The sequence below is a fragment of the Chanodichthys erythropterus genome, chromosome 20, assembly GCF_024489055.1.
Source record: "Chanodichthys erythropterus isolate Z2021 chromosome 20, ASM2448905v1, whole genome shotgun sequence".
NCBI lineage: Eukaryota > Metazoa > Chordata > Actinopteri > Cypriniformes > Xenocyprididae > Chanodichthys > Chanodichthys erythropterus.
This window is the reverse complement of record NC_090240.1, coordinates 7,970,425-7,994,151: the sequence shown is the minus strand read 5'-3', so window position 1 is coordinate 7,994,151 and position 23,727 is coordinate 7,970,425. Positions and strand designations below refer to the sequence as shown.

The following is a 23,727-nucleotide window of genomic DNA, read 5'->3' as shown; positions in this document are numbered from 1 at the left end:
ACTGAAGCTATCTCGGCCCAGGCTCTCGGTCCAGCTAAGCAGAGCAGTGCTGGTGCCACAGCTGTAGTTGGCACTCACTGCAGCAGGGGTGCACGGCGCTGCAAACAGTAACAGAATACGCTTTTACTTGCCGCTAAAAGTTAATATTGAGACTATAAAATCATATTAAACACCAACTGGCCTAGCTGATTTCTAAGGCTATCAATAACACAGTAGACAGACAATCTAAATTAATACATGACTAATAATTCATTCCTTAATTAGAGACACGATCTAAGAGTAATAATCATTTGAAATTGGAGTCAGATTGAAGTAAAAAAGATTAAAGTAAAGTAACTTCACAAGGGCGCTAAAAACATTAAACCTTCGCCCAGGCCATCGGATTCCGTTCATTGGGCCGATGGGGGGTTCCTTACAGTGCCTTTATAAAAAATATTACTGGTGTGCATCTTGAGACAAAACAATGACACTGACATATTTTAAGATATTTCAGTACAATATGCTTTCTGTTAAAACAGCTCAAACATGCATTTTAGTCTGGGACTAGACTTAAACCTTTTCTGTGAAACCGGGGGATGAAGTATTAAAACAAAAAAAGACTGTGTCCACGTCAGTTCCAATATACATTTTCATGCTCTAAGCCTTTTTTTTTTTTTGCGCAAAAAAATTATGCAGAATTTAAGCCACATTACCTATTTCAGCAGTTTTGATAACTTCTGCCAGAATTAACCATCAATTCATTTTTAAAAAGGCTATCAATAAGACAGTAGACAGTTCACTTTCAATGTAATTGTCAATTAATCATTTATTAATTTTATTTATCAATTAATTATTTATTCAATTATGTCATTTAACTAAAATATGTAAATATTGTATATGGGTGTCAACCATTCAGCTGCCAAAATATTTTAAATACTATGGTAACACTTTATTTTAGTGCCCTTGTTACATAGTAATAACAGTAAATTATGCATAATTACAAGCAACTAATCCTAATTCTCTAATATTACTCAGTACTTTTTGTGTAATTACACTGTAAGGGCAGCTTAAAACAAAGTGTAACAAATATCATTTATTATATTGAACTGTCAGCTAAATATTCAAATTAAATATATTTTTTGCACACATTAAATTAAATATATCTGATATTTTAATAAGTAAAAACATACCGTGTAGGTATACATATATAGATTTACACAACAGAAAAAAAAAATATTATAGAGTTTGTTCTGATTTTATGTTAAGTTATGCAAGAAAAAGTGTTTTTTTTTTTTAATCCCTATAAACAACTTGGTTCATTGACCAGTGATATGCAATGGAATGTTAAAATTACTTGTTAGGACCATAAAATTACTGATATAGTGAAAAATGTTCAGAATTTAGTTTGTTAGTCCAAAAAAAAAAAAAAAAAAAAAAAAATTGAACGTACCCTTGCTTTAATGGGAGCATTTTATGAATATGGATACATTGTGATTTTGTCATGTGACACCACATTTATTTGCATTAAAGCTCTTTTTCTAGAAAAAAAAAAAAAAAAGTTTTTAAATTACTTTTTGTAACATCTGGGCCTGGTTTCACAAATAGGGCTTAGATTTAGCCAGAACTAGGCCTTAGTTTAATTAGGACATTTAAGTAGCTTTTATAAACGTGCTGTAAGACTTGATTTTCCTGCTAAGACAAAAGATGAGATCAAGCACCCTCTGCACAAACCTGGGGTGTGTGACTCTAAGTGATATTGAGTCTGTAATGAACGGACAATTGAAAGTACGAGATACCCAGAATAATCAAATATCTAAATTAATACATGACTAATAATTCATTCCTTAATTAGAGACACGATCTAAGAGTAATAATCATTTGAAATTGGAGTCAGATTGAAGTAAAAAAGATTAAAGTAAAGTAACTTCACAAGGGCGCTAAAAAGACACACACATTAAACCTTCGCCCAGGCCATCGGATTCCGTTCATTGGGCCGATGGGGGGTTCCTTACAGTGCCTTTATAAAAAATATTACTGGTGTGCATCTTGAGACAAAACAATGACACTGACATATTTTAAGATATTTCAGTACAATATGCTTTCTGTTAAAACAGCTCAAACATGCATTTTAGTCTTGGACTAGACTTAAACCTTTTCTGTGAAACCGGGGGATGAAGTATTAAAACAAAAAAAGACTGTGTCCACATCAGTTCCAATATACATTTTCATGCTCTAAACCTTTTTTTTTTTTGCGCAAAAAAATTATGCAGAATTTAAGCCACATTACCTATTTCAGCAGTTTTAATAACTTCTGCCAGAATTAACCATCAATTCATATTTAAAAATCAGACCGATTTAATGCTGAATTATGAATATGTGGTGTACCTACCTGTGATAATACTGACTAAAGCACTAGGAGTGCTCTCACACTGAGGGCCCTGGGCCGTCCCGTACACACTGTAAGTCTGACCACACAGTAAGGCACTCAGGGAACAGTTGTTTGCCGAAGAGCTGCAGGTGGCAGTGTGTCCCAGGGCAGAGGTGGCATTGACACGGACCCTCACAGCATCTGGGTCCTCTGCCCAAGACACCAGGGCCAAATTAGTTCTGCAGTTCAGGGAAGGAGACCTCAATGTCGGAGCACATGGTTCTGAGACAATACGTGGAAAGAGAAATGGAGGGAAATTAAATCAAATTAGGCTTAAAGTTCATTAAACGCTCTAAACTGGACTCTAATCTCTCCGTACCTGTCTCCAGTGTAGTGTTGGCCCGTGCTGAGCTGTTGCAGGTTCCATCATCAGCAAGCACTGTGACATTAAACACCTCTCCACAGTGGAGCTGTGTGAGGTCACAGGAAGTGGTCGAGGTGCGACAGGAAGAGGAAGGAATGCTCTGATTCTGTGTGAGTGCCAAAACAGTGTACATGCTGGCACCAGCGCCAGCACGCCATGACACATTTACCGTACGCAGGTTACAGTTGAAAACTGCTGTCACGCTCTCGGGGCCACAGGGAGCTGGAAAAGGTCAAAGGTTAGTCCAAAGCTCTACTTCAAGGCCTAGTGTGCTGCCTACCTATACATTTTATGCTGCAAATGCATAATTATGTTGCTTTCTAAGCATCTTTTGGTCAAATTTTAAGGCAACGTTGCTCTGCATTGTGATGAGTATAGGGAAAAAGATCTACACCGCTAGAAAGTATCAGTAAAAATAGATCAAGATAATTAATTACAATTATTGCATCATTAGCTTAGCAACATGTGATGGCAAACTATTAACTTTAAGTTTCAAATCTGCATTCTAATTTTTAAAAATACATTTTAATGATTAATTATTAAAGGCCTGTTCACAGCAAGATGAATATTTGCGATAATTTGATGCAATAAACAATTATATTTGAATGAACGGCTGATTTTTTTCTTAGGTGTTCTTATCGCTTTTACATACTGCAAAGTAAACTTGCCAACCAGTAACATTTGTGCTTGTGGTCACATGCTGCTACATGAAACTAGGACTTGTTGGCACTAACAAACAGAGGATTTTGCAAAGCGACAGTGAATAACAGAGGAAGATTTCGTAAGCGACTCTCTGGTGTTTGATAAACACCATAGTGAATACAAAAATCTGAACAGCTATTTGAAAATGACTTACAGTACATCTCTACCAAGCAAGGTTCGAATACACTACACAACTTTTGCTCAGTTTGTAGCCCCAATTTGCTCTCTAAACGAATCAGCAATAGTTGCCTAAAGTCTGTGCCAGACTGCAGATTTTGTTCAGTCGGAGTTGACAGATTTCACAGAACATGGCGTAGTTTATGATGGGCACAGACTTCAGATTATGATTCAATCCAATCGGAGGATATCAAAACATGTTTGATATTCTGAGCCAATTTCAGAACACAAATCTGTTCAGATTTTAAAAGTCATGTAGTATATTCCAGCCTTTAGCTGCTTTGTGTACCTTAGTAACTGGGGTAACCGCTGTATTTCTGCATTTCTAAGTGCCACCTACTATCAGAAACTGAATGCATGTTCATTAAGCCCATCTGCCGTTTTATTGTTCTGAATAGACAAACAGAGTGCAAAAATTATACTGAATTTTAGACTGAATTTTTGACATTTGTGTTGATGTGAACAGGCCTTAAGGTCTGGGTGTGCTTCATTTTCCATGTTCCACTCGGTCTAATTCACAGTTGAATGTGACTGTGTTCTGTCCGCACACTGGAACAAAACACGGACATGGGAAGTTTACTTTTGGCTTAAGACTGTTGGATCATTAGCTTAGCAATGTACTAATGGTAAACTATAGCAGAATCAGTTGTGAGCATCAAATGTCTTACCTATGAGGCTAACTGCTTAGAAGGCAGCTGCCTATGTAGGCAGTAAAGACCAAGGCAGCACACAGAGGACATGTCAAAGTCAAACGGATTCCTACCTGTTGTCACAGTGATGTTGGGACTGATGAAGCCGTTGCATTGACTGTCTTGAGAGACGACATTTAGAGTGTAGGTCTGTGCACAGGTCAGGCCCCTGAAGGAGCAGGAGAGGTCAGAGGTCATGCAGGTTTCTCTGTAACGGTCTGGGCCGGTCAGAACACTGATGTAGGACAAAGCTCCAGCTGCTGGACCCCATGATGCCTTCACTGTGTTACTCGCACACTCTACGTTGGCTTGGACTGATGTGGGCATACACGGCACTGCCAGAAGAGATTACTTATATGTAATTTTTTACTTTAATTTTGATTTTTTTTTTTTTTTTTTTTTTTTTTTTGGTGAAACATAACTTGGAAATCTCTCATTTTAAATGCAGTCTTTCTGCTGTTCAGTCATGTTGCGATCTGATCTCACCTGTTTGGACAGGACGGGTTACGCTCGATGGCCCTTCACACTCTCCATTGTTTGCTGTGATGACAGCGGTGTAGTTTTGACCACACTGCAGGCCAGCGACGATACAACTGGAGGTCGTTGTGGTACAGCTGAGTACAGCGCCACCTGCTGTCCTGGCGAGGACGGTGTAGTTAAGAGCTCGGAGACCAAGAGCCCAGCTTACGTTCAGGCTGTTAAAGGCACAGTTCAGAAATCTGGACACATTCTGAGGAGCACACGGTGCTGGAAAACAACAGAAAGAGAGAGAGAGAGAGAGATGTAATGTAATGTTCTGGTTTCAAAACAATGCTGGTGATTGCCACAGAAAATGTAATGTTACATTTTTATTTAACCAGAAATCATATTATTTTGTCTTAGCTTACTGAGATCCTACTTTTCAACTACTTACATTTTACCCCTGTTAAAAAGAAGTACACTTTAGCATTAAAAAGAAATTAATATACTTTAAAAGAATATACTTACGTTTGAACTGAACTAAAGCATAAACATACCATGATATGTTTGAAGATAATTAGGGAACATGCTAAGTTTTTTACATACTTGTTTCTCTGAAAAAAAAAAAAAAAAAAAAAAATCTACTAACAGTTATTCTACTTTGAAATGCCCTAGTTAGCCACTAGAGGGCACTCCAACATGGACTATTGCCTCACTTCAATAGGACTTCATTTCCCAAAACCCACTTCCCGTACTCGTTATTCCATCATTGCACTCAGCTGTTTTGTGTTTGGTGATTAGTGTCTGTCTATTTATACCTGGTTTGTTTCTGCTTTTGTTATCGAGGTTTAATTTATGGTCACTGGCTTCACTGTTGGTTTTTCTTGTTTTGTGTGGACTGTTCTGTGGATTTTGACTCTTGCCTGAATGGATTACATTTTTGGATTGCCCTATTAAAGCTGCATTTGGATCTTACCTTCTTGTCTCTGTGCCCTCCGTGACACAACTAGGCTTAAGGTATAAAACCAGTCTGTAAAGGATCTCAAGCTGACTAGCTGAAGACATTACTGTTGCTTTAACCATTAATAAACACATACTTCTTTGAAAATAAATTCCAGCACAGCACTACAACAACCATAATGAAATGAGCCTTCACAATAGATAATGCTTTACATTGAACTCTGTTAGAGAGCTTCATATGGCGATTTATCTGGTCATTAAAATACCTTACTGACCTGTTGAGTAATAAAAGCACCATCTCCACGTCGCTTTTACAACATTTCAAATCCCTCTGTTCTTGCCATCTCCTAAAGCCAAGCCAATTAAATTTTATTACGAGCTCTGTCACGGTCTCTTTTTGCCAGCAGACTCTCCTCTATTCGGCGTTTGTTTAAAACGGGTGATTCCCCAGAGGTTGGAGATTTACAGTATCCATGTCAACCTTTCTTGATCTTAGTGACAACTAACCTCTGCCACTCCCACATCAGACACTCGTCATAGCAGCTGGAGCAACTTTTCTCTATTCACTGAATAATGGCAAGTGAAGCATGTACGCAATTTTGCAAGAAAAGCATCCCGTCAGATCTAAAATATGAACACTTATAACAGGCTTACCATAGTGAATCAGGGTCTGATGGTGTATTGATTAATTATTTAAATGTTAATTTTGAAAAAAAAAAAAAAAGTTGCATAGTGCTCATTTTAAGTGGCCTTTTATTTCATTAATATTATGCTATCTGTAAGTACAGTTTATAAAAAAAAATATTTGAAGTACACTACAAGCGCACATTTAATACACTTAAGTGCACTTCTTTTTCACAAGGGTTACTCGGATAAGAGAAAGAAACAAGTGAAAGATAAAGACAATCTGAGTTTGTTTAAAAGTGATACCTGTCTCATGTCTGTACTCCATGCTGTTTGGACTTTCACAACTACCATCAGAAGCAGTTACGACAAACACATACTCCTGTCCACAGTGCAGGCCGTTTAACTGGCAACCTGGAGTTTTGACATCACACGTCACATTGTGTCCATCTCTGCCTAATGCCATGCCTCTGTAGGACACTGCGTTAAGACTGGCAGTCCAGGACAGAGTGGCGGAGTTGGTGCTACAGTTCACAGTGCTCTGGATGTTAGTTGGTGGGCAGGGAACTATAGAACAGGAGAAAAAAATAAAAGGCTACCCTTTGAGCGTACATAGACTTTCAATTACATATACATAAAAATGTAAATTCTGAGTAAACATTTTGTAGGAAATACAATATAATAAAATAAAGTACAAAGTATTTTTGTATAAATACAAATATTAATTTCTCACACTGCAGAACCACATAAAAATGGCCCACACTCTTAAAAATAAAGTTTCTTTATTGGCATTGATGGTTCCATGAGGAGCCGTTCATGGAATCTTTCTCTTGCACAAAAGGTTCTTTATAGTGGAAAAGGGTTCTTCAGATTATTAAAATGATTGTTAAAGTTTCATCAAACTTTAGCCACTGTTTGCTAATTGTGGCATGTTGCAAAACATTCCCATCTCTTGAGTTTTTATTAATGACGTCATCAGCTATTAGTCAACATCAACTCGACTTTAATCACAAAACAGACTACTTCAAAAAATCTGAGGTCCTTCAACCCTTACCACTCAGACAGCCTCACCTGTGCGCAGGGTCACGCTCTGACTCTCCAGACTGGAACAGTTGCCATCTACAGCCATCAACCTGATGGAGTACACACTGCTACAGTGCAGGTCAGGGATGCTGCAGGTCGTTGTGTTGGAGGAACACGTTGTACGGTGCCCGCTTTCCCCCACCGCAACAGCAATATAGGACTGAGCACCACGGCTTGCATGCCATGATACCTCTACTGAGCTTCTGCCACAGGTCCGTTGAGCTGTCACATTAGTAGGCGCACATGGCACTAACGGGGCAGGGTAGAAAGCATTAGAATAACACTCTAGCAGCAGTACTGAAGTCAAATGATGATATGAAACTAAAGTTTTGAGAGTGAATCAGCACCTCACCTTCTCTTATCACTAGAGGTTGACTCGGCATGCTCAGACAGGAGCCATTGTATGACCTAACCTGCACAGAGTATGCATCACCACACTGCAGATTGCTCACGTTACAGGCAGGCGAGGTAGAGTTGCAGTAAACCATCTCTCCAGTGTTTGTGGAGACCACAGTGGCGATATACCCTTCAGCATCTTTTGTTCTGTCCCAGCTTATTGAGAGAACACCTGAGAGGCACTGTACCTCACTCTGAACATGTGTTGGGCCACAAGGCACTGTGGAGAGATCATTTTATCTAGTTTATTATCTAGGAGTTTGAAAGGTCTTCAGATATTTGGCAAGAGAAGGCATTTAGTTGAGAAAAGTTAACATGAGAAAACACAACAGCAAATCAAGATTTTGAGGGTGCTTGTCCATGAAAAGATGTCCAACCGCAATGCTTAGGGTCAAGGGTGGGCCACTGTCCTGCAAACTTGTCTGCCTGTAACTTAGATATTCTGAAGACCTTGACTAATTTCTTCCAGTGTGTTTGGTTAGGGTTGGAGCTGAACTCACTGCCGACCACTGTTGCTAATGCTAACATAGCAACTTTGCTGCTTGATTAAATAACAATTTTAGTTAACCAATTTTACCTTTAGCGACTTTTTTCAAAAAAATGACTAGCGACAAATCTAGTTACTTTTTGTCACCTCTGATTGGCCATTGTGTTGACATGCTTATCGGCTATGTCTGTGCTACAATGATCAATGCACGACAGCATTTGAAAGCACACAGAAGTGTTTGAATTTGAAAGAGTTTTGAAAGCGGGAGTATAAAGATCTGTGTAAGCGCTTGGTGAATAGATTCATTTATGATTATTTGCAACGTTTTTACTGCGTTGATCATTGAAGCCAATCACAGACATATTCGATGAGCCGTGAACACAATGGCCAATCAGAGGTGTTTACGAATCTGCTCAACAGTGTTCAAAACGTCCAATTTTTAACATTTCAGTACAGACTAAGTACCGAAGTCGGTACTTTTGACAACTCTAATAACAGCTGTAATTACATGCAAAATATACGTGTATGTACACAGTAAGTGCATTTTATCAAATTATTCATTTAAATGTTAGGACAGTTAAAGACACTTAATATGGAGTGTGTTCATTTGAACTATTTGAGTAAGAACATCCACAAGAAACCAACAGCTCAGAGACTGGTGACCTCTAGTGTTTTATTCCTTATTAGTGCAAACGCCCCTTCAAAGATCTATAACAGAAGTGAAAAGCACTAATCCTTCCTTACCAGACTTCATTTGTATGGCATGGGAAGGCATACTGGGACAGATTCCATCATGGTGAATGACACTAATGGCGTAAACTTGGCCGCACTTCAGGTTGGGGATCTGGCAGCTGCTGGCAATGGTACTGCAGCTGAGAAGCCCGCCGACCTGGTCCTCCATGGTGGCAGTATAGGATATCATACCCCGAGATCCAAGCCAGCTCACCAACGCCTGGTTCTCTTGACAGTCCAGCAGGGCTTGTACATCCCCAGGGGGACAGGGAGCTGAAAGAGGGGGCAGGTTGTTTAGGAGTTGGTTATAAATTGTCAGTCGTCAAGATAATTACACTGTTGTATATCTGCAGGTGTATTGTACCTGTTTCTACACTGATGGTGTCACTGAAGGAGCTGTTGCATATGTAGTTGGAGGCGATCACAAAGGTGCTGTACATGGTTCCACAGCTAAGCCCAGTTATCTGGCAATATGGATCCACTGATCTACAGGTGTGCACAGTCCCGTTCTGATCCACCACCGCAGCAAAGTATAATAAAGCGCCTACTGAGGCTTCCCATCTCAGACTGATGGAATATGAGCTGCAGTCTAACACTGCAGACACATTTTGAGGTGCGCAGGGGGCTAGATAAAAAAAAAAAAAAACAACATAAGAATATTTAAAGCATGTGGAAATTGTCACATAAACTGTATACAGCAAAAGATCAGAGCACTCTGCCAATCAGAAAATGTATCTGCATAGCAATCATTCAATATAATTCAGTGGCTAAGTCTGGTGCAACTTAGCAAAATGTCATTATAGCATCTAAGAACCACTTGTCGTATTGATTCTACAATTTAAAGTCAGGGACTTTCTTGTCGTGAACCACTGTGCCACCTATTTCACAAATGATTTATTGTTAATTTTGCTGTGATAGACTAATCGTGTGTACGTGCCCATATTGTTTGTCCACCAGGGTGCGATGTCACTCACCTGAATAACCTACTTCTCCCAGAGACAGAACACTGGAGCACTCATCGTCAGCAGCAGTGATTATCATGGTGAGACTCTCCCCACAGTGAATGCTCGGGATTGTGCAGCTGTGCGTCACTGTGCTACACGTATAGTAGCTCTGATTTTCACGGTTACCAAAGGCCTCCACTGTGTAAGTCAGCGCTCCATCTGCACCTTCCCATCTGCTGGTCAGAAGACCTGTCTGACAGTCCGTTGACGACATCATGTTCCTTGCTTGGCAAGGTGCTGAGGGGTGAGATTATAGTAAAATAACCACTATAGGTGTTATACTGTGAGTTTAGTGAAGTCTACAGTTAAGATAAACATATATACACTTTGACAGCAAATAAGTATTGTTACCGGTTCGTATTTGTATTGATGAACTGGTTGCAGTGTTACACTGATCTATAGCCAGCGATGAAGAACCAAAGACCGTGAAGGTGTAAAGGCGTCCACATGTGGTGTCGGTAAAGAAGCAGGATGTGTCTGCGGTCAAACATTCCATTACCTTGCCGGTGGAGTCAACGGCCCTCCCAAAGTAGTAAGTTGAGTAATTATTTGGAGCCCAGGAAAAGATGATGACATTGCTGCTGCACTCCCGGTACAGCATCAGATCGGATGGAGGGCAGGGAACTGCAAGTGTGCGTGGAAAGAGAAGGATTAAAGTTTAGTTTGATAGACATGAAAGGAACCCCACTAGAAATTTTACGTTCACAGAATATTCTCAGAACGTCCACTGGTATTAAGGATGTAGTCTAGTAACGTTCCCAGAACGTTCAGGGACGGTCACAATGTGGAGTTCTTTTAAGATTTGGGGGACGTTATTTGGTGGACTTTCAGGGAACATTCAAGATGTTCTCTGAGCATTTAGGGAGCCATACTTTTTTGGAAATATTCTTAGAATGCCCCTGCTGCCCTTGTCCAAAAATTTAATTGAAAATTAGAGCTAAATTGACTAACAAAATTGGCTGTTCAAAAAAACTATTTTTTCTTAAATGTCTTACAAAAAACAAAAAAGCTCTTTATAGGTAATTCCTGGATTAACTTTATAAAACCATTCCTTTAAAATGCATATCTATTGCAGTAAGTCAGGACGTTCTATTTTGGTTATTTTATGGTCACGCGAGAATATTACAAAGAGGACATTTAGGAAGTTAACAGAATGTCCTATAGTAATAGTCCCCTAAACATTCCCAGAACGTCCTGAATGTTCCCTGAAGGTCCAACAAATAACGTTCCACAAACCTTAAAAGAACTCCACATTGTGACCGTCCCTGAACGTTCTGGGAACGTTACTAGACTACATCCTTAATACCAGTGGACGTTCTGAGATTGTTCTGGGAACGTAAAATTTCTAGCGGTGTAACCTGTCACCTAGTAATGTTCCCAGAACGTTCTGAGACAGTCACGATGTGGAGTTCTTTTAAGGTTTGGGAAACGTTATTTGGTGGACCTTCAGGGAACATTCAGGACATTCTGGGAATGTTTAGGGAATGTTGCGCAAGTTCCTGAGAACATTGCCTTCTACATGGAAAGAACAAAGAAACTGGGCAATACAAAGCAAATATTAGTCCCTGGTGTCTTCAATCTTTTAATCTTGTTATTTGAATTTCTGTAATAGGTTTCAGTGTATTGTTACTCCAATTCTTGCTGCTCTGAAAAGAATCATGCATGTAACGTAGACAGCAAAACTCAAAAAACGATGTTCTCCAGGGACTACATTCTCCCTGGCAGAGAAAAGGGTGTGTACCAGCTCCGTGCCTGGGATCACACAACACCTGGGATAGCTCTTGTCTGATTTTGAAAAGAAGAATCTTTAATTTTGAGAGTTAACTGAAAGTCTACTTACACTGCCTTTCCTCAAGTTTCAAAAAGGGGAACAATGCACAGGCCCAGTGGAATTTTGTCACGTTAAAGATCAGTTTCTCAGATGTAGAGAACTGAAACCATAGCCCAGGTATAGGCCCTGGCCCCAAACATACTCGTGCATGAACATGGTTCTAACTGTAAGCTTCTTAAATGTGTCTAAAAAATGTGTCTAAATGAGTACAATTTGGAAGTATTGCTACATGTGGCACTCTAACATTTTCTCTATTATAACACAGCAACAGTTTGAAGAAAATTTGTTGGAACTGAACTAAAAAAGTGAAATATAAAAATGTAAACATATAGTTAAACATCTTTATTGATAGCTTCTTGAATAATTAAACCTCCAGTTTAATTGCACAGACATTTGAAGAAACTTATATCGCCCCCTTGAGCACTGGAGTTAAATACCACACTTTCAGCACCTTCTCAGATGATGTGCCACATCCATGACTTCACAATCAAGATAAATGCCAACAAGCATCATATCTTTCATGTAACAAATACATCTCTATTGAATGAAGAGCAATTTCTCGCTTCCCACCCAAACTGTGACCTGACTCTTTGTCTAACAACACAAATCTAAAATGGGTCAGCATAAGAGAAGAACACTTGCTGTTGTGAGACTATTCAAAACAATACAGCAGAGACAATGCTACCTCCAGGGAAAGTGTGACTTCTTTATATTGGATCAGGTGTCTTTAAACAAAGTGAGTGAATAGAGGGCATTGGCAATCAGAAGTGCAGGGTTATAGATATCCAGGATGCACACAACAATGCAGGCAAAATGCTGATTCTAGTTCAGATTAGTTTACCTGAATGCCACCAGTAAGGTTATGAAAGCTGAATGAGAGGAAAACTGGTTGGAGATTTTGTTGTCCCAACATCTCACCTGTTTGGAAGGATGTGGTGGCATTGCTGGGGCTCTCGCAGTTATTGGACAGGGTTGTGACATGTACTGTATAGTTCTCCCCACATGTTAGATTTCTGAGTTGGCACTTTGTACTGTTGGAGGTGCAGGACAGAATTGTACCACTCTGACTTGTGGCGGTGGCACGGTAGGCAGTGGCTCCTAACACAGCTGTCCAGGAGACCACAGCAGATTCGCTAGGACAGCTGTAGTCGACCGAGACTGATGTCACTGAACCCAGAGCTGAGAGAGAGAGAGAGAGAGAGAGAGAGAGAGAAGAGCTTCTAGATTAATTGACAATTAACTTAACCATTTTTATAGTTAACACACAAAAAGTATGTGGGTTCTATTATACCAGGCTTTATTTATTCAAAGCAAAGCATTCTTATGGCCAATTCACACCACACAGACAGACGCCAACAAACACTGACAGACTTTGTCGGATCTGCGCATTACCCCTGTCGGTGTTTGTTGGTATTGGTCAGGGTTTGTTTTCACCCGACTGCCGTTTGTCGAGGCTTGAAATATCTGAGCAGTGTGAAATGATTTTCCATAAAACTCTGATATACTCTAATGTAAACATCCTTTGTTGATATAAAAATACCCCAAACCTTATTAAAATCACATACAAATTATATACTATCATAATCATGTGTTTATTAGCTTTGTGTTTCATGCATAGAAACATTTCTCTGGGAATTGAAAACACAGTCAGCGTAGGAAGCCGCCAAAGATCATCAGATCGCATAAATCAGGAATAGAAATGATGATTCTGTCTAATAAATATTAAACTAGCTTGTGTAAATATATATTAATATTTCTCCAAGTATGTACACTTTTGGACTAAAAGCCCTAATGGGCGCTGTTCCTTGCAGCTATGATAAACCGCAGCAGACAGGACTGAATATGAATGTGTTTCAAAATGTAAGTGACCAATTGATTATTTTGCACTCCTAACATAAGAAATTACTGTCACTGCAACATTTTATCAAAAAAAAAAAAAAAGTGGACAAACATCGAAGCTGGAGTATTTAGCCTTTCTAATGAAACAGTTCGTCTAGATCAACTGCATAAATTAAAGTATGCACCCCCTTCGCAACAACCATGGCTTCACCCACAACCTCTTTCGTTTTTTTCCCCCCATCTTTTCAGGCGAAAATAACACATAAATACATTCTGACTCAAAGTGTGTCTGTGTCTGTTGGGGTGGTGTGAACATAACAGCTATTTTTCGTTAAATTCTAAATCCAACACCTAACTTGATTGTGTTTGTTGGCATCTGTCTGTGTGGTGTGAATTGGCCTTTATAGTTCCCCACAATGGCTTTATCTTATCACACTACCATTTCAAGCTTAACTTGATTTACCAAAGTAGGGCAAGTTTGTGGAACATCCTTGTTAGTGCTGGAACAACATCGCTATCAAATGATCAGGTTTAAAGATTATGGTTAGGTTTAGGGCTGGGGTTGGGCTTGAACAGCATTCTTTTCAACCTACCAGGTTGTGGGGTTTTGTTTAGGGTTTCTATAGTTAGGCGAAGGCAAGGATTTCAATGGTAATCCAAAGGAAACATGATGATCTCAAGAAGTAATTCTTAATAAAAAGAGTCAATCTACCACCACATAAGACATTGCCAAGTAAGACATGTTCCTGGATCAACATATTTGTTGATCCTCGAACAACATTCCAATCAACCAATCAGATTTGAGGGACAAGTTTACGTTTATGTCAAGTTTAGGTTTACAACCAGGGTTACGTGCTTTTACATCAATGTTATTCACCTATCTTTCCCCTCTGATTTTAGGGATAAGTTATGGGTAGGATTAGGTTTAGGGGTAGGAATAGGGTTAAGACTAAATTTTCAGACTGGAATGTTGTTCCAGGATCAACAAAATATGACGAAGGAACATGTCTTACTTGCCAAAATCACGGTGACCCTACCACCACAATAGGAGTGCTTTTCTTGTTCTTTATGCCTTTGTAGACTTAATAATTTGGTAAGAAGGCCCCTCAGCTGTGTTCAGTCCCTGGTCTCTTAGTTAATAACACACCCAGGATCTTCTAGAATATAAAATCAGATAATCATTATGTGGCATACATAAAATCCAAAGTTAGAGCTATGTTAAATTTAAAATCAGGCTAAGCTTGTTAAAGTTTCAGGGCCAAAATAAATGAAGCTACAACTGAATTATAACCAGGATTTGACTGAAGGACTAAGTCTTAAACAGCCAGTCATATTTTAAGGTTAAGATTGTATTTATAGCTGGGGATGGGGTATAAACAACAGATTGAGGTTAGTTAGGTCCTGTTTCCACCTAGTATTTCAGTGATCCGATCACAGGTCAACCAAGACAAGCCGTTTCCACCTGGTGTTAAAATGTGTCTCCTGTGATCACTTCCTGAAGGCACCCCACTTTTATTTTGTCACACTTTACATCCCTTTACCAGGACTACTATTGGTTGAATGAACCCATGTTACGTGGACTATGAGCCACTGAGAAAAGAAGTAAATTGATAGGATAAAGCAGCTGTCATTTCAACCATGATCTGTGTGATTCTGTACACTACTGCCAAGTGTGAAACACTTGTTTTGGTGCGCTTTCTCACAACATGTCCCTCAATGCTTACATATCAAGTCAGTAGGTAGAGAATGGCATTCTTTAGTGGCCGTTCAGACACACTAGACCAGGGGTTCCCAACCACATTGTGTAAACATGTAAACAGAGCATTAGGGTTATGGTTCTTGTTCACCTATCATCTCCCTCTGATTCAGGGCTAGATTAGGATTAGGATTTTGGTAGGGATATTGTTCCTGGACCAAGAAAAGGATGTCCTATTTGTCAAAACACGCTGAACACCATTTCCGTTATCAATTGCATCTAGAGTACCATCAGATCTAACAATGTGATAACTATAAATGTCTGTTATACAAAATAAAAAACAAATTCTTTTCTTACTGTTTGTTGTATAGTTGATCTGCTTGGGTTCTCCAGGTTCCAAGAGGGCATTAATTGAAGACACTGAGATTTGGTATGAAGAACAGGGTAGTATATTCTGCACATTCAATGTCGTGCCGAACACATTGTTTGAATATATTGTACTGATTTGGGAATTCCAATTTTTGACCGTAACTTGGTAGACCAGAACCTTGTCTACAGGTTGCCAACTGATGAGGGCAGACTGGGTCCCCGTCTGTTGGACTGTGATCACTGCTGGAGGCTGTATTACTGAGAGTCAAGACATTGATCAGTACATGGGGGTTTCATATTTGTCTGAGTAGTGAGGTAATAATTAGATTTTTTTTAAACTTTCAAAGTGAAGAAGTGTGAAGAGGTTCACTTACATGTAGTGACGGTTCTTATATTGCTTCTTGCTCCTAGACCTCCAGCATTGGATGTGACCACATAACAGTCATATGTAGTTCCCGGTCGAAGATTTCTAACCACTGCGCTATTGTTTGTAAAAGACAAGTTGTACCGTTCCCCGGTCAGTGTTGAATTTATCAGCAAAAAGTATTGTAGTGCTGTTTGCACCGAATCCCATTCTAGCCAGATGGCTGTACTTGATATTGCCTTTGAAGAGGTTATCTGAGATGTACTCGGTGCTACAGCAAGAACAAAAGGAAAAGAGTGTTGTTATCATATCATCTGCACACAATTTATTGCTGTGTTGTGAAGAAGGCTGAAGAAAGCCATATCAAATTGTATCTTAATATTCTTAACAATCTATTGTCTATTCATTGTCAACATTATTTTTCCAGAAAATGATGGATTGTGATTGTTGAATCACATATGTTTAAACATTGAAAAAAAAAAAAAAAAAAAAAAACAACAACAGCAAATTACCTGTCCTTGCTATTTTTACATCGACACACACAGGAGTATAAATCTGAAACCCTTTAACTGTGACAGTGTACAATGTTCCCGTCTTCAAACCAAAGACCTCTCTCCTTGACATACTCCCAGGTACCGACGCTACAACTGGAGTGATGCTTGTGTCGTTCACAACCCGAAGGTCCAAAAAATAATTGCTTACTCCCTGGAATCTGTTCCACTGAACCAACAGTGATGATGCCGTAGGAGAACTTATAGAAGTGATGCTGCATTCTGAAAAAGAAGGGATCACTCATAAAAGCCATGTTCTAGTATAGGCCACTAATCAATAAAAATATTTTTGTGACATTAATTACATGAACCGATTTGTCAAAAAAAAAAGAAACAAAAAAAAAAGAAAAAAAAAACAGATGTTAAAAAACAATTGCTATAGAAAACGACACGTTTTTTTTTTATTAATAAATATATATATATATATATATATATATATATATATATATATATATATTTATATGTATGTGTGTGTGTGATATAATATATATATATATATATATATATATATATATATATCACACACACACACATACATATATATATATATATATATATATCAAATTAGATAGAAGAAAGTTTAAGTTTTGCTTACACTTTGCAAACTATTAGTTTATAGTTAATTCATAGTTTGTTAATAGATTAATAGGCTATATACAAATAGCGAGTTCTTAATTTATTGTCACTGTAATTAACATAATTATTACGGAGAGTTCCTGTAAACAACATATGCCAACATCTAATTACTCCTAATAACCAATTAACATTTCCTTTACTATAAGCTAATTAAACAATAATAATTGTGTTCATTACAGTGACAATGAATGAAGAACTCAATAATTGTTTAAAGGCTATTAATATTAACAATGTACAACAATATATTAACTATGAATTAAAACTAATAGTTTGTTAATGATTTGTAAGTACTTTATTACTGTATACTTATTTATAATGTGCTACTGAAGAGTTTTGTATTTCTTGATAGTCTTATACATCTACATATTTATTAACTAGCTCCATTAGAGCAACAATATATTTTTTACTATCACTACTTCATACAATAATAAATGTAGGCCCCATAAAGATCTGAAATGGACCCCCGAATGGCTGCAATGAAACAAATGTTCTGTTCTAGAGAAGTTCCCTTACCTTGTGCCTGAGTGCTCCATATCTGCGCCAAAAATGAAAAACAAAATGAAAAACAACAAATCAATAAAATAATTTATAGACATGTATAGACATTTAAAAAAAAAAAAAGCATTTATATACAAATATTTTACTTGTATAGAATCATAAATCTACCTGAGTTAGAGTCACCAAAACTACAACACCTAGTGTCTCCAGCACTCTCATCTTTGACAATACCTGAAATATTACAAAAAGTGGTTTACATGGTAGTCAGACACAAAAGTTGATGTGGATTCTTTTGAGCTATAGAGCAGGAACACCTGTGGCCAAAGAGCCAATCAGTAGAGCCTGTGGGGGCCGATCCTCTCTTAATTCCCTGAGGAATAGTGAGATATGGGAGGATAACAGAGATAAGGTGAGGGAGGGACTGATGGGAAGAAATACATAGAGAGAGGTTGGAACTGAGACAAAAACATGTCCTCCAACCAATACGCACATACAGGTCGTTTGTCACTTCCGTGAAATATGACCCATAGGACCCTTTACTAAAGTTGCGCCCCTATCGACAACAGGACACTTTCATTTTAATGCATTGTTCCCTTTTATCTGCGTCATATTTTAGGTTTTGCGTAGCTCCATTGGTAGAGCATTGCATTTAAATTAACACGCATTTTGATTGGTAACGACTGTCATATGTAATTTCCTGATGACAGACATAACAAGAGCAAGAGGGTGCATCATTTTAAAATGTAAATATAGCTCTTAATAAGGTGCTTGAAAAAACAACCTATAGGGTCATTTTTTGGAGGACAGTCTTGACAAAAATGTCATTGTCATGAGAGTTAGTCAGCTTTCGTAAATTGCCACTTAGTTCATGTGAAATCTGATTAAAAACTTGTGTGAAATTATTATTATATATAGTTACGTATGCTGCTGAATAGATGAGGCGAATATGGAAATCCACAATATAGGCTTTAATAATAATCCAGGAAACAAGAGACAGCTTAACATACATGTAGCAAACAATCAAGAACAGACCAGGAGTACAGGGAAAGTGTCCAACCTAAAGGGAGTGCTGACGAGGAACAAAAGGTGCAGGGAATCCGGGGAGATGGCGAGAAGACTGATGATGGGAGTGTTGGAGTCAGGACGGGTGCGCGGAACAGGAGGATTCTGGGAAATGGAGTTTGGGACAGACATGAATGTAACACACACACACACACACACACACATACACACATACATATATATATAATATATATATATATATATATATATATATATAATTTTATTATTTAAAACTTGTTCTGAGATTAAACTTGTTCCTACAAAAGGTACATAAGACAATCTAACATACAATTTATTTTGGTAGTCCGCTTTAGACATTCTACTAACTATAAGTAAACTACGTGTCAACTAGCAGTCATTAGAGGATTAGTAGACTGTCCCAATATGTAGTGAACCAGGGTCCTTTCTGTCCTTACTAACGCCCGAATTCATGTACACGATATACTGATTCACAAGCTTGGGAGGTGATTGAGACGCAACAATGATATGATTTTTATTTTTATTTTTTTTTTCCTTTTTGGGTGAACTAATCCTTTAATAATAAAGAAGCTGTTGAGGTACTTCTACTGTAACCTATAGAACATATAATAAGGTCTCTTGTATTCAACCTGATTTTTATGTATGTAAGGAAATGTAATATTCTTGACTTGGCTGACTCATTTTTTTTTTTTATCAAGCTACAATGTTATGTAAGGTTGTCTGCTTTTGTAGTTATCACAGATGTTGCATGATATACAGCTTCACAAAGACGAATATGACAGTTGAAGTCTGAGCTTCCCTCTTTTCAACACACTGTGTCACATACTTGTGAATTTTATGACCATGGGTATTCAACCTAACCCAGAAACAAGTGTTGTGTAAAACATCCTCAAATAATTTCCTCAAAGCTTCTGTGTGAAATTAATATGGCAGGTGAGAGATCCTTTGCTCTGGGAACAAAGGCTGGGAACAGAAGGACTTGACCTGTTAAAGATGCAGATAAACGAGGGGAGGAGCTGCCAGCCTTTGACCAAGGTTATGGTGAAACTAAAGAAATCTGTGTTAACTTTGGAAACTGAATCTCGGAGAGAACAAATACTTTCAATTTATGTCACTTTCTGGGCCCTCCTCGAGCCAGGCCCATGGACAAAAACGTCCAGTTGGCCCCCTTTATTGGTGGCCTTGATTACAACCATGTTGATATGCAGAACAATAGCATGATTGCATGTGTGGTAGTGTTTTTAATAGTTCAATAAAAAAGACACAAACCATATTATTATTTATGATACCACAGTTCTGTAGTCAAATGTTATTGGTTTAGCAGTGAAAAAGAAGCTTGCTTAATTGTATTGAATGTGCACTTTTAGTGTTCTTCAAATCTTAAAAGTTTATAGTTTAAACCTACATGCAGATAATATAATCTGGTGGAAGTCAGGTAGTTAAAAAACACTGAAGTGGCAAGGCATCGGACGAGATTCACCCTGAGATACTGAAGGGCCTGGATAAAGTCGGGCTGCCTTGGCTGACATGCCTGTTTAGCATCGCACAGGAATCCGAGACAGTGCCTGCCATCTGGAAGACTGGTGTGGTGGCTTATGACCATGTTCCCCGGGGTGTCTTGTGGGGGGTGCTTAGATAGTATGGGGTAACAGGCTTGCTAAAGGTGCGAAAACTGCGTTCACATTCTCAGCAGCAAGTCAAGCTTGTTTCCAGTGAGTGCTGGACTCCACCAGAGCTGTTTCTGGCCACCGATCCTGTTTGAGATATTCACAGTCGGGATCTCAAGGCACAGCTAGTGGGTAGAGGATGTTTAGTTTGGGGGCCTTAGAGTGGCATCTCTGCTCTTTGTGAATGATGTTGTCCTGATGGGCTCATCAGCGTTTACTTGGGTGGTTCACGGCCAAGTCTGAAGTGGTGGGAATGAGGGTCAGCACCTCCAAATCTGAGGCCATGGAAAATGGTGGACTGCCTGTAAATAAAATGTCAGGGCATGTCAAAACTTCTCCAGGCCAAAAAGTCAGCCTCATACTCCAGAGGGTTAAGGTGGGGAGTGAGTTGCATTCCCAAGTGAAGTATCATCTCGGGGTCTTGTTCACGAGTGAGGGTAGGTCATAGCATGAGATCGACAGGTGGATTGGTGCGTTGGTAGCATTAATGCAGTCATTGTACAGGACCATCGTGGTGAAGAGAGAAATGAGTCTGAAGGCAAAGCTCTCGATTTACCAGTCGATCTATGTTCCATGGTTATGAACCAAAAGAACAAGATCAGGGATACAAGCGGCCGAAAGTAAGTAACTTTTTATTTTATTTTTTAGCCTGGTACAGCATGGCACACTTATGAACTGTTCTTGGCCCGGAATTTTCAGCATGGATAACCGTACTGCTAGAATGCATGTAGTGCGTCACAACTCTGAATTAGTCACTTGCCTGTTGCCTGGCTAACAATTTTTATGTAGCTGGCTAAGTGCACTATTTGAGCGATGTAAACACATATTAATAATACAATTAAAAGAATATCTGATCATCTTCCCTAATGCAGTCGCTATTTACATCTCATATCATCAGTAAACCATTGCATTACCAAGGCAATGGCTGACGCATTTGTATTACATTTCAAAGATCAGCCGTTATCAGCCCTACAGTGGAAAATGAAACCATATCCATACCGGCTGGGCCAGATTGGCACGGGATGGAAGAGTTAGGCAAAATGAACGGTTAGGCCCGATAGTGGAAAAGCGGCTTTCTCCGTAGGGTGTCTGGGCTGACGCTGAGAGAAAATATTTGGACACCCGGGAGGCTGCTACTGCTCTGTGTTGAAAGTAGCCAGTTGAGGTGGTTTGAGCATTTGGTCAGAACTGTTCAGGGCATGTCCAACTAGGAAGAGCCCCAGGGCAGATCCTGGACATGTTGAAAGGATTATATCTCTTAGCTGGCATGGGAACACCTTGGAATTCACCACAAGGAGCATGAGGAAGTTGCTGATGAGTCCCTGATAAGGATGGATGGATGGAGACAGTGGTGGACAGTATTTTTACTTTGTTACTGTACTTAAGTACATTTTTCAAGCATCTGTACATTATTTGAGTATTTTTATTTTGAGAAACTTTACTTTTACTTAATTATATTTTAAAGCATAATATCAAACTTTTTCCTCCCAAGAATATTTTTTTATCAATAGCATTTCATTTTTGTGTCTGTGTTTATTTCATGAAACTTTGCCAGGTATGTGAAAAAAGCTTTAGTATAAAAGCTATAAGCCCCACAAAGTCGTGATTTACTATGAATTCAGAAGTGGGTTTTAGCTGTTCTAAATTCAGTGTAAATCATGGCTTCACAGGGCTTATTGCTTTATTACCTGTCTGAATACATTACATTAATTTCACTCTTAAGTACCTGTATATTCTTTTAAACTGTTTTCATAATACGTATTCTTTTTAAAAGTATGCTAATGTGTAGCCTACTTTTTACTCACAAGGGGGCCAAGAGTGCTGAGATAACAGCACTGGAGCACTGGAGCACTGGGCACTGAGCACTTTTTTTTTTTTCCAATCTCTGTTTCAGACTGGGGACATGCTGATTGTTCTTCCCTCCCTCCATATTTCTCAAATCCAATTGGAAGTTGTGTGTGGTCATGAGACATTAAAACCAATGGCGTCTCCAAACACTAATGAGATTCATGAGCTTAGGCAAAGAGGGTCTGTTTCTTACACAAAGACTTGGAATGTAGCACACAAGTCAAATGAACTACTTTTATGATAGCGCCTTTTCCCCTTTTTGAAATTTGTCAGTATAAATCACCCTTTACAGTTACAGTTACAATTCTTTGTGTGTGTGTTCCTCAGAAGAAAGAAATTCATACAGGTTTAGAACAACATGATGGAGAGAAAATTATGACAGAAGTGTCATTTCTGAGTGAACTATTCCAAAGTTAGTGGAAGAACTTTTTCTTTTACTTCCTCTCTAATGGTAGAAGATAATTTGTTTTGAACTTCTTTTGAAAGTGTTTTTTTTTTTTTTATTTTTTTTTTTTTTACTTAAAGCAAAGCAATTTGAGAACTGGTTTTCAAAAAACAAATAAAATAATAACTAATGAACCTTATTGTAATGTTATTATTAAAAGTTAACTACATTAGTTAACATGAACTCATAATGAACTGCACTTATTAATCTTTGTTAATTTCAAAATTTACTAATACATTATTAAAATCTTGTTAACATTAGTTAATGCACTGTGAACTAATATGAACAAACTATGAACAACTGTATTTTTCCTTTCCTAATGTTAACAAAGATTAGTAAATACAGTAACAAATGTATTGCTCATGGTTAGTTCATGTGAGTTAATACATTAACTTTAACTAATGAACATTATTGTAAAGAGTTACCAAGAAATCCATATATTAAGCTGTTTCGTGATATAAACCGTTTATTTGTATTATACTTCAGTCATTGTAAACAAAAAAAAAAATGTAAATTTCTGTTCAAAGCGAAACTGAATGCCAAAGACAAAAGGCCTCATGACAATGAAAGGTGTTTAATGTTGAAAGTATACCATACATGTGACCATGAATACCTCTGTTATATGTTGCCTCTTTCTTGCTTTTTTCTTTGCTCCAACATGTCAAAGGGTTTAAAAAACCTTCGAAATTGAGCTTCGACATTGAGCATTCTGTTCATGAGATTGAATGTCGATTAGCTACTCAAATGGTCCACATTCTGTTCAGTCTGGGAAACATGATTTGGTTGATTGTTAAGTGTCAACAAAGATACATAAAAAGTCAACATGTTTACTGATGTGATTTGATACTCATTGCCACA

The 23,727-nt window shown here is 38.3% G+C and overlaps 2 protein-coding genes across 2 annotated transcripts; both read right to left on the bottom strand.

Moving 5' to 3' along the window:
* Positions 1 to 4,137: 4,137 nt before the first annotated feature.
* LOC137008753 (fibronectin type III domain-containing protein 7-like) lies at positions 4,138 to 9,520 on the bottom strand. Its single transcript, XM_067370472.1, has 8 exons — positions 9,445 to 9,520; positions 9,093 to 9,353; positions 7,818 to 8,081; positions 7,454 to 7,714; positions 6,689 to 6,949; positions 4,826 to 5,086; positions 4,414 to 4,674; positions 4,138 to 4,199 (listed from the first exon to the last, which is right to left on the bottom strand). Exons 1-8 carry the CDS (start codon positions 9,518 to 9,520, stop codon positions 4,138 to 4,140), a joined length of 1,707 nt encoding a protein of 568 aa, XP_067226573.1.
* A 673-nt stretch (positions 9,521 to 10,193) lies between these two features.
* On the bottom strand, positions 10,194 to 13,304 carry LOC137008751 (fibronectin type III domain-containing protein 7-like; the record flags this gene model as incomplete). The annotated part of the gene is made up of 4 exons (XM_067370471.1): positions 13,283 to 13,304; positions 12,834 to 13,094; positions 10,436 to 10,708; positions 10,194 to 10,321 (listed from the first exon to the last, which is right to left on the bottom strand). Coding segments are annotated over exons 1-4 (684 nt in total), but the record flags the coding sequence as incomplete, so codon positions are not given.
* Positions 13,305 to 23,727: the final 10,423 nt, after the last annotated feature.